Genomic DNA, 16,282 nt, shown 5'->3' with positions numbered 1-16,282 from the left:
TGCCTAGAGTTGTGATTGAAGTATTTCGTAACCCTTCTAGCTCTCTATAAATAAGAGTTGCTGTTGCTACTTTATTTCATAAGTCAGCATGGGTATGCTCTACATACCAAATTATAATTATAATTTGCATGTATTTTGCATTTTAGTTACACATTTTGTAACTTATAGAGTGCCTTAAATGCATAGAAGATACTCAATATATGATTGATGATCGTATCCTGGATTCCTAGGATGCATGCTCTTTAAATTCAATTAACATCACTAAAGCTGTACAATTATTCTTCTTAATTTATTATTATTATTATTATTATTATTATTATTATTAGTGAGGAGAGAAGGGAGAGAGTAGGGAGAGAAGGGATTCTCAAACTTTTTGGTCTCAGGACTGCTTCACGTTCTTTTTAGGCATTTGGGGTTAAGTGACTTTCCCAGGGACACACAGCTAGTGTCTGAGGCCTGATTTGAGCTCAGGTCCTCCTAACTTCAGGGCTGGTGCGCTTTCTATTCACTCAGTCACCTAGCTGCTCCTTACATTCTTAAAAAATTATTGAAGACTTTCCCAAAGTGCTTTTGTTTAGGTGGATTTTTGTTGTTCAGTCGCTTTTCAGTTGTGTCCGACTCTGTGACCCCATTTGGGGATTTTCTTGGCAAAAATACTGGAGCGGTTTGTCATTTTAGAGGTGAAGAAACTGGAGCACACAGATAGTAAGCGTCTGAGGCTAAATTTGAACTTAGGAAGATGAGTATTCCTGATCCCAAGCCAGTGCTCCATCCGCTGCACCCAGTTTTGTTATAACAGTTGGCAAATCTATTGAAACTTCTTGAGTGAAGTGGGAATCTAGCACATAGAAAACCATGACCAAAGGTATTAGCTTTGTTTATTTTCACACAAGTGTTTTATAGCTGTTCTTGCACTGGGAACTCCAGTTTCTATTTGTAAAATTTTGAAAAGTCTTAGGAATTGATAAAAAAATAATTGTAATGATTATGAAAATAATAAGTAATATTTATTATATAACATTTACATTTATGTAAATATATAAATATAAACATTTTTATTTGTAATCATTTCTATAGCACTTTCAAGTTTGCAAAATGCTTCATAGATATTCTCTCATTTGATCCTCACCACAACCCGGTAAGGTGTGTACTGTTATTATTCTCATTTTAACAGATGAGGAAACTGAGGCACACAGAGGCCACATGACCTGCCTAGGATCACACAGCTCGTAATTGGCTGAGGCTGGATTTGAACCCAGGTCTTTCTAACTCTGTCTAATGCTTTGTCCACTGTGTCACTTCGCTGCCTCAGAAGCAGAGATAATAGATAAGGGGGCTGGGAGGTAGTGATTAGTAGACTTTGTTTTACCCATCAGCCTCTTCTCCAGGAGTACACAAATTCATTTCCTTAATTTTTCCTGTGACTTTTTTTTTTACTTTGGCTTCCTGGATGATGTCTCTGAGAGGTTTGTTCTTTGCTTCCCTTCTTGTTCCTTATCTCAATAATTCCTAACCACTACATGTTCCCATGCAGCTGGCTAGAACAACAGTGTCAAACGGTCCTGACCTGTGGCCGCCAGGGAGGCAAAGACCTCAGGCAGATGGAAAAAGAAAAGGTTGAAGCTTCAAGGCAGAAGGCAAACTTGAGATGGCTGAAATATGGAAAAGCACTACTGCTCATTTAATAATCTTTTCAGATATATCCCCCAAATAATAGGCTGTCCCTTGGAAAAGCAGGCTAATTGCTTATTCACCATTTCTAAGGTGCTGTTATACTCTAAGTTGCTTTTTCAAATGAAGCTGTAGCAATCCATATGTGCTTTATTCACTCATTTATTCATTCATTTATTCACATCTTTCTCTATCTATCTCTATCTCTTTCTCTCTCTATGTCTCTGTCTCTCTCCCTCTGTCTCTCTCTCTCTTTCTCTCCTTTTCATAATTCTCCTAGTGACTGATAACATATTTGTGATACTAGGATTAGACGTGTAGTCTATAGCAGTGGAATAGGCCAAAATCAATCGGCCTTTAGCTCCGTGTCTTAACTGCCTCTAACCAACCAGAGTCCACGCAGGTGGGCAGGAAGAGGTACACTCAGTCACCATCCAATCATTGTCTCATTTTTGGAGGAACAGAGGGGTGACACATGCTAATAATTAGTTGCTTTGTCAGCCAGAACTTTCAACTCTATTGTACATTTTGAAAAGATTTGTAAAGTAAATGTTAGTCCCCTTCCTCATCAAAAGTCAAGTACCCTTAAAATTTAATCCTAAGAGTTGCCTTTAGTAGTCTGTTTCAAAGTCCCAGGGAATCTTGTACAGTTTAGACTCTAGAAATATGTTGAAATGGACCCTTCGATGCCCCCAGATTTTGTTGACGTCTTGGATTTATTCATCTTCTCATAGAATTTTTGAAAGGTTGTTTTTGTCTCTTTATATCCAGTTGGAGGGTTCTGACAGAGGCAATATTTGTTGACTTTAAATAGATTCCCCTGTTCTTTGGGGCTCTGGTCAGATTAGATGCTGTATAAAGGTTGTCGATTGAGTTGAAATGGGCTCTTCTGTGAAGTATTTGATAATGAACAATTTAGTTAATCCTATGACTATTCTGTGGGCTAAGTATGCGATAGGCTTTTATATAAGATCATAGATTTAGATGGGAGGGACTATAAATGACATTAATCTCCTTAGAGATTATGGAGCATCCTGAGGAATAGGCTTCTTTATGTGAAGGACCACTATCAAGTGTAAGATTTGAATAGGACTTGAATCATTAGATTGCCTCATTATCCCAAGCAGTAAACTTCAGTTTCCTCGTCTGTAAAATGGTTATGATAATGCTTGGCCTAACAGAATAGCTCATAAGCTATGAAACAATTTCTAAGAGTTAGTTATTGTTATTATTGAGTGATTGGGTTGAACTCATCTCAGGGTAAGTAGAGAGAGGGTGCCACTGGCAAGGTTATGGAGTGGGAAGGAAAGAATATTAAAATAAGCAAATCAGGAATTTGTAGTGTGTCACCTGTGTGTATGTTGGGTAGGAGGGTTGATAAATAAGTTGTGGAACCTGATTTTTTTCCCTTCAAAATGTCATGAGACCTTTCTGTTCTCTCTGTAGGTGATCATGGAGGAAGCACTTTACTCCCACCCAATGTCACCAATGAATTTACAGAATATGGGACCATGGAAGAAAGGGGAGAAGTCCTCAGAGCTTCACTTGAATTTGATGCAGAGAGTCAACAGTGCTGCCCACAGGGACGGGAACGGGGCCAGCTCTTGGTTGGCCCCCAGTTTGGTCTCGACAGCCCAACCGCAGGGGGACTGAGTCATGAGCGGGGAGCATCCTCACGTAGGCACCTTAAGGATCCAAATTTGCCACAGCCCACTGGCTCCCTGGCCCCAGAGCTGAACACTGCAGAAACTAACCTGGCTTCAGGGAGACCGAAGGCACCAAAGGTACTAGAAGGAGATGTGATTTCTGTTTCATCAGCCCGGCGAATGGAAAAAGGGTTGAATGCCACCCGCCGGGAAGCACGAGGAGCCAACAGACCAGCTACCACTGGCCAAGAAAAACCACCAGAAATACCTCTTCCAGCTGAACTAATAACTGAGGAAAATTTTTATTTGAGTATCGAAAAGGATTTGACTGCCTTATTAACTGGGGAAACCCAACCAGTGTTGTCCCAAATCACAAAGAATGGGAAGAAAGAGACTGCCAGAGGGCAGGAGATGATCTGCCAAAAGACCTCTGTGGAGAAACCAGCAGTGGCCCATAAAGTAGAGGGCACCGTTAGCTTTACAGGGGAAAAATGGTCCGATTTGGGGAGGAAGCATCCAGGATTTGATCGAGGTACTGTCTACAGGTCACCTGTCGAGCAGGGGAGCTCCACAGGCCGCTCTGGCAGGATCAAACATGTAGGATTTCAAGGGGTGGAGATTCTTTGGACGGGGGGAGAGGAGGAAGAAATGAGACATTCTTCAGCAGATATGGAGGCATCTGTGGAAAGGACAGCCTTTTCCAAAAGCAAGGAGTTTTCCAAAGTGTCAAGCCATCCCATTCCATCTGTGGCTTTCTCTCATTCAGTCAGGTTGACGGAGGGTGTTTGGGATGAACCTTGGAAAGATTCTTCAGAAAGGCTTGGAACTAGATCAGGGACATTTTCTCCAGGATTGCTTGTAGAAGGTGGAGAGGATGAAGTATTTTTGAAGGAAAATGAACAACATCCTGAGAAGAAGTCTGTGCCAGAAGGGGAAGTGGAAAGGTGAGGTCACATCTTAATCTTGTCCTAGAACATATGAATAAGGATGTTCATCATGGAACAGGCAGTTCTGTGTTTGTTTTGTCTTAGGGTTACAAAGTCAGTTTACTAATACTATGGAACCCTGGTATACTCATGGAATAGTTTTCATTCTAATGCACACTTCCTTTAGAGTTCTCTGCCTATAGGAGTTTAGTTTCCAAAATATTGAAAAGAACCTCCTTATAAGATGTTTGCTTCTACTTCCCTTTCCTCTTACTTCCTTTTGCTATTGTCTATTCCTTCCTTCCTCTCCCTTTCTCTTTCTCTCCTTCCTTCCTTCTTCCTTCCTCCCTCCCTCCCTTCTTTCCTTCTTTCCTCCCTCTTTTTCTCTTTCTTGCTTTGCTTGCTTTCTTTTCTTTCTATTTCTCTCTTTTTTCTCTTTCTGTCCTTCTTTCCTCCTTCCCTCTTTTCCTTTCTCTCCCTCTTTTCTTTCATTCCTCTCTCCTTCCCTTCTTCCTTCCATTCCTCCATTCCACTCTAAGTGCAGCAGCCAGTTTTAATGATGATTGATACAGAAACTTTAACCTGTTTCTTTTTCTGGTGGAGGTTCATCTCTACTCAGTCTGCCTGATGGTTCTCTGCTCCCAGGGGCTTCCCATGTTATTGCTGTGCTTAGGGCAGATACCCTATTGGCTTTAGCCCTATGGCAGCTCAGAACTCCTCTAAATTCAAGTGATTCAGCAAATTTGGCCTCCCCTAGTGGCAAGCTTGTGCAGCCATGCTTGACTAATCCCATCTAGAATAAAAATCCCTTATTAGAGACCACTAGGACAAGGTTATAGTGAGGGTCCATCTGATTGAAGTAAGATCCCCTGTGTAAGTATGAAATGATGGGAGAATCCGTTCTAATATTTTATTTTTGTACTTGACATGTTTGCTGTGCTACACAGTAGCAGAGAAAAGTAATATAATAATGCTCATTACCTTAATAATGCAGGTGATTTTGGCACTGTTGGCTTGGTAAAAACATCTTACTTTTTACAAAAAAATCATTAGTAACCAAAAGTTGTTTTCTCACATTGCATTAGTGATCATATCAAAAAAATATGAAGTTGGTCTCCTGAGTGACTTCTTAGAATATTTGAACAACTGGCTAACGAAGGTACTTCATAGTTCTTATACCAGATCATGCTGGCTGTTTTTCTCCCAGCCTCCAGGTCATTCTTCTTGCTTTCTCGAGGAGGGAGCTTGGTTCACTGTCTTCTGTCCTCCCCTGCTCCTCTCCTTATCCCAAAGGGATTCCAACATAACCATTGATACTTCTTCCAATGCTCTTACCTCCTGGTTACTCCATCTACTCAAGTCCATGCCTGCTCCTCCTTTCCACCTTATCTACACATAGGATGGGCATGACCTAGCTCTCTCCCCTGTCCTGCCACTCATGCCCCATCAAACTCCAACTCCGGATTCCTCTTACATTTGCCTTTCCTCCTACTCACATGCTGCTAAATGGAGCTGGAGGAAGTCATGCAACTGATCCATCTGGGTCCACTACAGATTTGTTTTTTGATCTAAACTTGGCCCCTCACTGCAGCAAACTCCTAAAAAAAAACCAGCTACGTTCTTTGCTTCCACTTCCTTTCGTTCACATCTCGGCTCTTAGCAATCTGGCTACTGATCTTAGGACTCAGCTAAAACTGCTCTCTCCAAGCGACACTCTTAATTGCCAAAGCTAATGGCTTTTTCATACTTCTAATACTCATTGATCTTTCCGCAGCATCAGACACCACTGGCTACCTTTTCTTTCTGGATACTCTCTTTTCTTGGGTGTGTGACATTTTGCTATGTTGGTTCTCTTCTTCTTTACTGGCTGCTCTATCTAACTCTCATTTTCTAATTCTTTATCCTTATTTGGGTAATTCTTTATTCTTTATCCTATATCCCTATAATTCATATTCTTATTATTTATCCTTCTTAACTGTGAGTGTACCCAAAGTTCAGTCGTCAGTCTTCTTCTCTTCTCCCTCTCTTCCCTATCCTTGTCCTTCCCTCCCTCTTTCCCTCTCTTCCTCTCCCCCTCCCTTCCTCTCCCCCTCCCCCTTACTCTTTTCCTCCCCCTTTCCCTTCCTCTTCCTCTCTACCTGTTCTTTTGTCCTTTATATTCCTGCTCCTTAAGATGATAGGGCACATCACACATGTTGCTGTGGTTTAGTCCTTTAAGTCATGTCTGACTCTTCGTGACCCCATCTAGGGTTTTCTTGGTGAAGATACTGGAGTGGTTTGCCATTTCCTTCTCCAGCTCATTTTACAGTTGAGAAACTGAGGCAAACAAGGTTAAGTGACTTGCCTAGGGTCACATAGCTAGTAAGTGTCTGAGGCCAGATTTGAACTCAGATCTTCTTGATTCCAGGCCCAGCGTTCTATCCACTGTGCCACCTGGCTGTACATGGTAGGTGCTTAATAAATGATGAAGTGCTAAATTCTGAGTAGGTAAATAGAAAGGCAGAAGCCAAACATAGTTTGGGCTCTTCACAGTATTGACACAGGAAGTAATTCCCACAAATGACGTCTTGGTTTTTTGATGCATAGAATCATAGAATCTCACATTTGGAAGGGATCTCAGAGGTAATCTAGTCTAATTCCTCATTCCCGGCCCCCAAACAGGAATCCTTTCTACCGCACTACTGGAAAGTGGTGTCAGCCTTTGCTTTAAGACCTTCAGTGATACAGGTGCATGGACTGGAATAGATGGTGGTAAATTTAAGAAAATTCTGAGCTGATGAAATGACTGGAAGCCAAGAGCTGCCGTTACTGTACAGATGTCAGCTTTAAGGGTGTGTTCCAGAGGACTGCTTTCAGATTGTCTTCTTGGCCATGTGCTACTCAATGTTAATTATCAGTGCCTTGAATAAATGCATAGATGGCATGCTTATCAAAATGTAGGATCACCCAGAGCTGGATGATCAGTTAACTGACATCCATTAACAAGGACTTATTAAGCTAAGCACTGGGATTACAAAGACATAAGGGAAACCAGTTTCTCTCCTTGAGGTGCTTATAACCCAGCCAGCCAGTTCAGTGAATGACTGCGTCAGGGTCCACCTGTTTAGATTAGGTCCTCATCAGGTCTTGCCTAGATTATTTCAGGCACTTTCTTGTTGACCTCTTTGCTTCACATCTCTCCTGACTCAAGTCTATCTTCCACACAGCTGCAGAAAGAGATCTTCGTCAAGCACAGATCTAACCATGGCATGCCTCTGATAAGCTCCCTGCTGCCTCTAGGATAGAAAAATAAACTGCATTTAACTTTTAAAGTCCATCGCAGCTGGGCCCCAGCCTATTTTCCAGGCTCTCCATGCCTTACTCTCCCTTCTGTACTCTGTGATCCATACAAACAGGCCGTTTTGCTATTCCTCACACACTGCACTCAGGTCTCTGCATCTTTATATCGGTCATCCCCTATTCCTAGGATGTATTCCGTCTTCACCTCCACTTCATAGCTTCCCTTTCCTCCTTCGAGACCTTGCTCACACACTCCTTTCTACATGAATCTCTGTAGTGATTATCACGCTTGGCCTGGAATCAGGAGGACTCGAGTCCAAATCAGGCCCCTGACACTTACTAGCTGTGTGACCCTAGACAGGTCGCTTAACTGCTGTCTGCCTCAGTTCTTCAACTGTAAAAGGGGGATAATAATAGCACCTAGCTCACAGGATTATTGTGAAGGGCAAAGGGGATGATATTTGTAAAATGAGTAACAGGGCCTGGCTCATAGTAGGTGCTTAATAAATGCATATTCTTTCTTCCTTTCCCTGTCTCCCCCTGCCCCTACTGCTGATGCCCTGTCCTTAAATCTCCCATATTTAACTACCTAGTATTTATTTGGATTTATTCTCTTTATATTTATTCTTTATTTACATATATGTTTGTGTGCATGTATTCACATACCCTTCATCTTTCCTATTAGAATGTAAACTCTTTGAGCATTCTTTTTTATTCTTTCTACTTGTACCCTCAGTGCCTCACACAGTGCCAGGAATATGGCATACACTAAATAATAGTTGAATGATGAGACAAAATGGAATAATAAACTACATTGAATTGGGATAACTATAAATTCTATATTTTGGTTAAAAAAAACCAAACCAAAAAACAGATGCCACCACCAAACCAACCACATGAGGACAAAGATGGAGGACGACAGGTTGTGCAAAAATGCCCCGGTTATTTTAGTGTGCTGCAAGTGTATCATGAGTCACCAAGAGAGGGGTGTGGCAGCCCCCAAAGCGAACGTGATCTTATGCTACATTCTTGAGAGACACAGCGTCTAGCAAAAGAGAGGCTGGCATTTCTGCTGTCCTTTGACCTGGTCAGACCATATCTGGAGTGCTATATTCGGTCCTGGGCGCCACATCGTAGGAAGGACATTTATAGACTGCAACAGGTGCAGAGGAGGTCAGCCAACATGGTGAGCAGACAGGAGACCATACCATATGTGGAACAGTTGAAGGAATTGGGGACCTTTAGCTTGAAGAATAGACTTAGATCTAAGGGGCTATCTTGGAAGTGGGGGTGATAGCTGACTTCATGGATTCGAGCAGCTGTTTCATGGAAAAGGGATTAGTCTTGTTCATTTTGGTCAAAGAGGGAAGAGCTAGGAGTGATGGGTAAAACCTGTGGTGGCAAATTTCAGCTTGGTGAATAATTAGCATTGTTCCAAAGTGGGATATGGTTTCTTTAGTCGCTGGAAGTCTCCAAGGAGCGTTTGTCCTCTTCTCGGGGATGCTGTAGAACACATTTCTGTAAAGGTATCACACTTAGACTAAGTCACACCCAATTTTCTGAGGCCTGCCATTTTACCTTTAGACTCCGTAATTCTTAGGAAGCTTTTTTCTTATACTGGGAATATGGTTGGACAAGTTGTGGTTCACCCCTAAAAAGTAAGCCACTAAATTAGATTGAACTTTTCAAAAGACCAATGGGGTGTAATAATCATAGCACTTATGTCGTACCTTACAGTTTTGAAAGCACATCTTCACCATGCTCTGAAGTAGGTAAGCTAGAATCATTTCCTATACTTTACAGATGAGGAAACTGAGGCTTCGGCAGAGGTTAAGTGACTTCCCCAAGGTTATTCTAGTGCTTGGCAATCAGAGAGGTAGGAAATTGAACCCAGGCCTTTTGATTCCAAGTCTTACACTCCTTCTACTTCCTGCGCCTCCTTCACCCCCCTGCCTCCACTATACTATATTATTTCTCAAATGGAAATCACACAACTTTATGAATTTTTTTTCTTATAAATGAGTGTGGTTATTTATGAAGCAGCATGGTGTGTAGAGTTCTGTATCTCAAGTCAGGAAGACTTGAGTTCAATCTTGCGGTAGACCCTTACTCTCTACGTGACTCTGGACAAGTTATTTAAATTTTTCTGAGTTCCAGGTTGGACTTAATGACCTCTAAGGTCGCTTCTGACTCTCAATTTGGGATCCTCTGTAAAGCCCTAAATGCCGTCTTCTAGAGAGGACATGTTTACATGCCAAATAAAATTCTTTTATGGGTGTTGACAAGTCATTTTACTTCCATATGGTGGTGAGAACAGTCAGACCATCTCTGGACCCATTTCTCTCCCAAATGTTTCTTTGCTCGCAGTCTGATGGAGTGCTGCTTATGACTCAAAGGGTATTTAGAGCTGTCATCTAAAATCTTGTAATGTTTTCTTTCCTAGCAATATGAATTAGGGTACATTTGGGGGGGTCTGGTTATGTGATTTTATTGTTGTAGGGATTTTCCAGAGAGGAAACTCTCTGCTAATGCAAAGTGGTACCAAGTCTATGGCTTAGAGCCTTAGAAAGTTGCCAGGGTCACCAAGAGATCAAGTGACTTATCCAGGGTCACACAGCTAGTACATGTTAGAGGCTAATCTTGCACCCAGGTTTTCATGATCCTCATGTTGGGTCTAGATACATTATGTTATGCGGCTTCTTTCCTTTCCTTCTTTTCCCTCCTTTCCTCCTCCTTTTCTACCCTTCCCTTTCCAGTGGGTCTCCCTATCTCACCTAGGCTGGAAGTCCAGGGACTATTCACAATCCCAATCAAATTACTGGTTGGCACAGATTTGCCATGCTCCACACTGAATCACCCACTCCGAAGGCAGCCTGGTGGCCCTGTGCTCCTGAGGGTTCCCCAAATCGATGCTAGGCTTGGTACAGACACATGGTTTGCAAAACCCATTGCCCCTAAGAACTCTCTCGAGCTCAAGAAATCCACCAGCCTCAGATGATCTTTGAAGGCTGCTGTGGCCAAAAACTTAGTTACCCCGAGGCCAATTTGGTGATGTGCCTCTACAAACTTAGCCTGGTCTTTGGACAACAAGCATACTGGGTGTGCATTTGAAGCTTTTATTGGCATGGGAGGGCCTGCCAGAGTTTGAGCTTGGCTGGTGCAGCCTGTGAATGCCTGGAGTTGTTCCATGACTTAAAGAGGCGTCAAAGGGGTGCTTTGGTGGAGGTCTCCTAAGGAAGGGCAAATCAGCTTAGGTCAGAAACACAGAGCATGCTAACCAGGAGTGGGACTGAGGCCATGAGCAGACCCTTCAACTTGATTGAGATGGAGAGACACAGTCTTTTAAAAACAACAACAAACACCATCTAGAAAGAGAAGAAATTATTACAGAGATCCAGCATGGCTTCATTATAACTAACTTCATTTCCTTTTTTGGCAGGATTACTAAACTGATAGAAAAGGGGAATGTTGTGGAGGTGGTTTACCTAGATTTTAGCAACGTTTTTTATAAAGTATCTCATGCTGTTCTTGTGTAGAAGAGGGAGAGATATGGATTAGACTAGAATTTTATATTGTAAAAATAGTTTGTATCCTAGAGACCCCCTGAAAGGCTCTCAAGGACCCCAAGGACTCCCTACACCATACATTGAGAACCTCTGGATTAAACACTAAAATAATCAGATGGATTTATATTAAGTTGGATTGCCAGACTCAGTGGATAATTGTTAATGACCTGGAGAAGGAAGTAGCAAACCACTCCATTATCTTGGTCAAGAAAACCCCAAATGAGGTCATGAGGAGTTGGGATATGACTGAAAAATGACCGAAAAATCAGTGACTTGTATAAAGGCATAGATAATATGCCCATCACATTTGCAGCTGACTCAACTCTGGGAGGGATAAATACATTGGATAACAGAGTCATGATCCAAAAGGATCTTGACAGGCTAGACTACTGGGCTGAATTTAATAAGATGAAATTCAATACTGATAAATGTAAAAGTTTGCCCTTAGTTACCAAAAAAATCAACTTCACAAGTATAAGAGGGAGAAAGACTGTCTAGACAAGCCATTTGACTGAAAAAGATCTGGGCATTTTAGTGATTGTAATCTTAATATGAATTAGTGTAATATCAAGCTAATAGGATCTTGGGCTTTGTTAAGAGGGCATAATTTCTAGGAATGAATGAATGAATGAATGAACAAATAAATAATCATATAAATAAATGCTGTGGGTAAAGCATTGTGCTAAGTTCTGGGAATACAAATAGACAAAAAGACACTTCTTGCTCTCAAGCCCTACATGTTTTACAGGTGGGTCAACATAGTCCTCCCATATTCTGCCTTTGTCAGGCTTCACCTGAAGTATTGTGTTAAGTTCTTTTCACCCCAGTATAAGGTGAATGCTAACAGACTGGAGCGTATCTGGAGGACAACCAGAATGTTGAAGGGCCTTGAGTCCATTACATATGAAGATTGGTTGAAGGAGCTGGGTGTGTTTAGCCTGGAAAAGAGAAGACATCATAGCTGACTTCAGGTATTAGGGGGCTGTCACATGGAGGGAAGGATTAATCTTGTTCTATTTGGCCAAGAGGACGGAACCAGGAAAAATAGGTGGAAGCCTGAAAAAGGCTAATTTAGGCTTGATATCAGAAAAAAAAAAAACCTTCCTAACCATTAGAGCTGTTGAAAAGTAGAGAGGGAGGGAGGGAGGGAGAGAGAGAGAAGATAATCATTTTTCAGGTATGTATTACTGGAATTCTTTTTGTGTATGATAGTGGGTTAGATTCCTACTCTCAAATTCTGGGAGTCTGTGAATAGATCATAATATTCCAATATAGGTTGCACTCATACACTAAGATCTCTTTGAAAGGGAGAAAATTTCCTCCTTAACGGCTCATATATTTGTACATTGAAGAATAAATGTCATCATAATTGGTTTGCAGGCTTTATATAATCCAGATTTATGGAAAATATGTAGCTTTAGAGGAAACATACATGGTGATATGGATAGCAAGCTGTTAGGTCTCAGATTCTTTTCTCCTCCCCTCTCCTCCCCTTCTTTCTCTCCTCTCTTCTCACGATTCAGAGGCCTATGATAGGAATACGACTCTGATCAAAGTGATAAATTTTGCTTGAAAGTGGCTTCTGTTCTGTTATTTGAGGGCTAATTATTATTGACTTTAAGGTTAGCTAGATTATAGGGTGCATGGAGAGGAGTAAAGTGTGAGAATATTGGAAAGGTAGAGCCAGGTTCAGGTTAGAGTGAGCTGTAATGCCAACTGTTGGGGCTACTAGGTGGTGCAGTACTGGGCACTGGGCTTGGCAACAGGAAGACTCATCTTCACGAGCTCAAATCCAGACTCAGGCATTCACTAGCTATGTGACTCTGGGCGAATCACTCAATCCTGTTTGCCTCAGTTTCCTCATCTGTACGATGAGCCGGAGAAGGAAATGGCAAATCACTCCAGTGTCTTTGCCAAGAAGACCCCATATGGGGTAACAGACACAATTGAAACAACTAAATGATGACAACAAAATGCTAGCTATTATTATCATCTAGCAGCAAAAACATCCAAAGTCTCATAGGGTTATAGATCTAGAGTTGGAAGGGGCTTGTAGAGGTCATCCAGTCCAGCCCTCTTATTTTACAGGTGAGGATGCTGGGATTCAGAGAGGGTCGTTATCCAGCGGCCCATAGGTAGAAAGTGGTGGCTCTGGGATTTAAGCTCACATTGGAGTTAGAGTACTAGCTAGGTGCCACCTTAGCCACCTGGAAGGACACGCGTCTGGCTGCTGTAAGTAAGTACTGGGTTGATCTTCGCTCACTGCAAGTTCAATGGTTAGGGCCACAGAGCACTCGTTAGTGGTGTGGGACTGGAAAGTTGAAGATGTTCTCTTCCTTGCACCGTAGTTAGTAGATGATTGAATAGCTGTGCAGTGAATGAATGCATTTTTTGCAGATGGTTTCCACTTTTGCAACAAATATAATTAGAAACCTCTGTTTTTCTGGGCATTTCTGACCTTCATGCTATAAAATGAAGTTTTCCTGTGCTGGGTTCAAAATCAGCAGATTTGGGCACCTTGTTTAATGTGAAACCAGCTGTCTCGTGACATAAGGACCCAAGTGTATGGATGGTGGAAGGTTTTCTTACTCTTATGGCTTGTAGCCCTTGCCCTGGAAACTCAGGGCAAATACTCTCATGGTACTTATTGCAGTACATTGAGGCCAAAGTTCTATTCACAAGTACACAGTATGCAGTGTCAGAGGCAAGTGTGATTAAAAGGAGAGAAACAAAAAAATGTATGCAAATAGTCATAGCCCCAAGTCTGTGGGTTCCTCTGGAAGAAGCTCTTCACCAGCCCTTGTCTACTCCTTGCTCCTAGACTGTTTCCTGCTGCTAAAAGCAATGTGGACCCGGTGATATGGCTTTCTCTTTTTCCTCCTTCTTCTAGCCACTGCTTATGACTCCACAGCATGGATTTAAGGAGTCCCTGATTTCTCAGGACATTCAAAGTCATCCTCCGTAGACCCCTGTAGCCAGAGGTGAAATTGGGAAATGGGAAATGTTTACAATGCAACATCTAGGGAAAAATATGCTCAGGACATAATTTTAAGTTTTATTAACATGATTAACCATTATGTTCCCGTCTAGACAGTCAACAAAACAATAAATCAAGCCCTGTTTTGTAGCCTTTGCTGATTTCTGAGCTGCAAACCCTTGGCTGTAGTCCAACACTCCCTCCTTTATGACCTGGCCTTGACAACCACTTACTGCTAACTACATAGCTTCTCCAGTTCTGGGACCACGATCAAATCAACTCTACTATTGTTCCTGGTAGGCGTGCACCAACATATTCCCCTATGGCCCCATTCACCTTAATTTCAGATCCAAAGTGAACCTTCCCTGGCCACAACTCCCCTGATATCTTTCCCTATTAGAATCTCAGTTCCTTGTGGACAGGGACTGGTCTTTGCTTTTGCAGTTGCATCCCTAGCACATAGCACAGGGCTTGGTATATAACTAAGTGCTTAAGAAGTGCTTTTGTAAAAAATGCTGCCCCCTCCCCCATCACCATCTTGCTCACCGCTCTTTCCATGTGGGCTCTTCACTTTGCTTCCTGTAGTCTTCCTCAGTTACCCATGTATACCTGTAACCATGTGTATGTATCCCATCGGTTGGGCCCTAAATTTCTCCCAGTTGCTCAAATGAGAAAGAAGACAGATCAGTACTCTAGAAATCACTACAAAGGGAAGCTGATTTGTTTTTCCTAATTCAACGTAAACTCTAGTTTTATGTAATACTACTTTCCTGACACCAGGTGGCTCCACTTCAACTCAGTAAAGAATGCAACATTTGTTTCTACTTTTTATCCTGTGTCTTAAAGCCATGCCCGTAATAGGTGCTAAGTAAATGTTGGCTAAATTGAACTGAGTTTTCAGTGTCTAAATTAAATGAAGGAATATGTTAAAGCTTAGTTTATTTCTATTCCCTTTTATTTATTCATTTTTTAAATGGTTATGGGCTGGGGTGCTCTGGTAAATATTTAACGAAAGGGCTTGGGGGAGAGGGGCATATGCAGGATACAGTTTTGTTTTTAATCTGCCTAATTTACATTGTGTCCATCACTTTCTTAAGTCTAGAGAATCAACAAAAAAATGAACTAACCCAGGGTTGAGGGACCTACAGTCTTGAGGCCACGTGCAGCCCTCTGTGTCCTCAAGGGCCCCCCTTTATCTGAATCCAAACTTCACAGAACAAATCCCCTTAATAAAAGGATTTGTTCTGTAAAATTTGGACTCAGTCAAAAGGCCACACCCAAGGACCCAGAAGGCCCCATGCCGCCTCAAGGCCACAGATTCCCCACCCTTGAACTAACCCCTGATTGTAGCATTTGCTATTACTGAGGTGCTCACACTAAAAATTTAACACTTTGTTCTGCTGAAGCCATTGGAACCAGCTCCAGTGTACCTTTTGTCATAGCGATGGTTCTTAGTGAGGAATTTTAAGTGGGAATGAAATTTTTTCAAAGAATGTTTTATCCAGCGTCTTAGATATACAGTCATACCTTGGAGATATTGTGGGTTCTGTTCTAGGCTACTGCAGTAGAATGAATATCACAATAAAGTGAGTCATGGGAATTTTTTGGTTTCCTGGTACACATAATAGTTACATTTACACTATACTGTAGTCTGTTAAGTTTGCAATAGTACTATGTCTAAAAAGCAATGTATATAACTAAAAATACCTTATTGGTAAAAAATGCTGACCTTCATCTCGAGCCTTCAGTGAGTAATAATCTTTTTGCTGATGGAGGGTCTTGCCTCAATGCTAATGGCCGCTGACGGATCAGGGCAGTGGTTGCTAAAGGTTGGTGTGGCTGTGGCAGTTAAAATAAGACAACAAAGAAGTTTGACGCATCAACCGACTTGTCCTTTCCCTTAAACGCTTAGAGGCCATTGTTGGGTTATTAATTGGCCTAATTTCAATATTGTTGTGTCTCAGGTGTGAGGAGAAGGAGAGAACAGTAGAATGGTGGGTAGAGCAGTCATAACACACACAACATTGGTCAAGTTCGTAGTCTTATGGGCATGGTTCGTGGGCCCACAAAACAATTAATTAAGAACATCACAGGCCACTCACAGATCACTGTAACAGATCCAATAATAAGGAAATTTGTGAGAATTACCAAAATGTTACCTAGAGACACCATGTGGTGTTGGAAAAATGGCGCCAACAGACTTTGATGCAAGGTTGC

The 16,282-nt window shown here is 41.8% G+C and overlaps 1 protein-coding gene across 1 annotated transcript in view; it reads left to right on the top strand.

Moving 5' to 3' along the window:
* Window positions 1-16,282, top strand: part of PSD3 (pleckstrin and Sec7 domain containing 3) — a 451,252-nt gene that overhangs the window by 45,321 nt on the left and 389,649 nt on the right. The window contains exon 2 of the mRNA XM_036751348.1: window positions 3,118-4,261. Within this exon, the coding sequence (XP_036607243.1) occupies window positions 3,183-4,261 (1,079 nt within the window). The 5' untranslated portion in view covers window positions 3,118-3,182. The remainder of the gene's footprint in view (window positions 1-3,117; window positions 4,262-16,282) is intronic.

Source organism: Trichosurus vulpecula, chromosome 3 (assembly GCF_011100635.1).
Source record: "Trichosurus vulpecula isolate mTriVul1 chromosome 3, mTriVul1.pri, whole genome shotgun sequence".
Taxonomy (NCBI): Eukaryota; Metazoa; Chordata; class Mammalia; order Diprotodontia; family Phalangeridae; genus Trichosurus; species Trichosurus vulpecula.
Note: the sequence above shows the minus strand (reverse complement) of the source record. Positions and strands in the feature narration are given on the sequence as shown.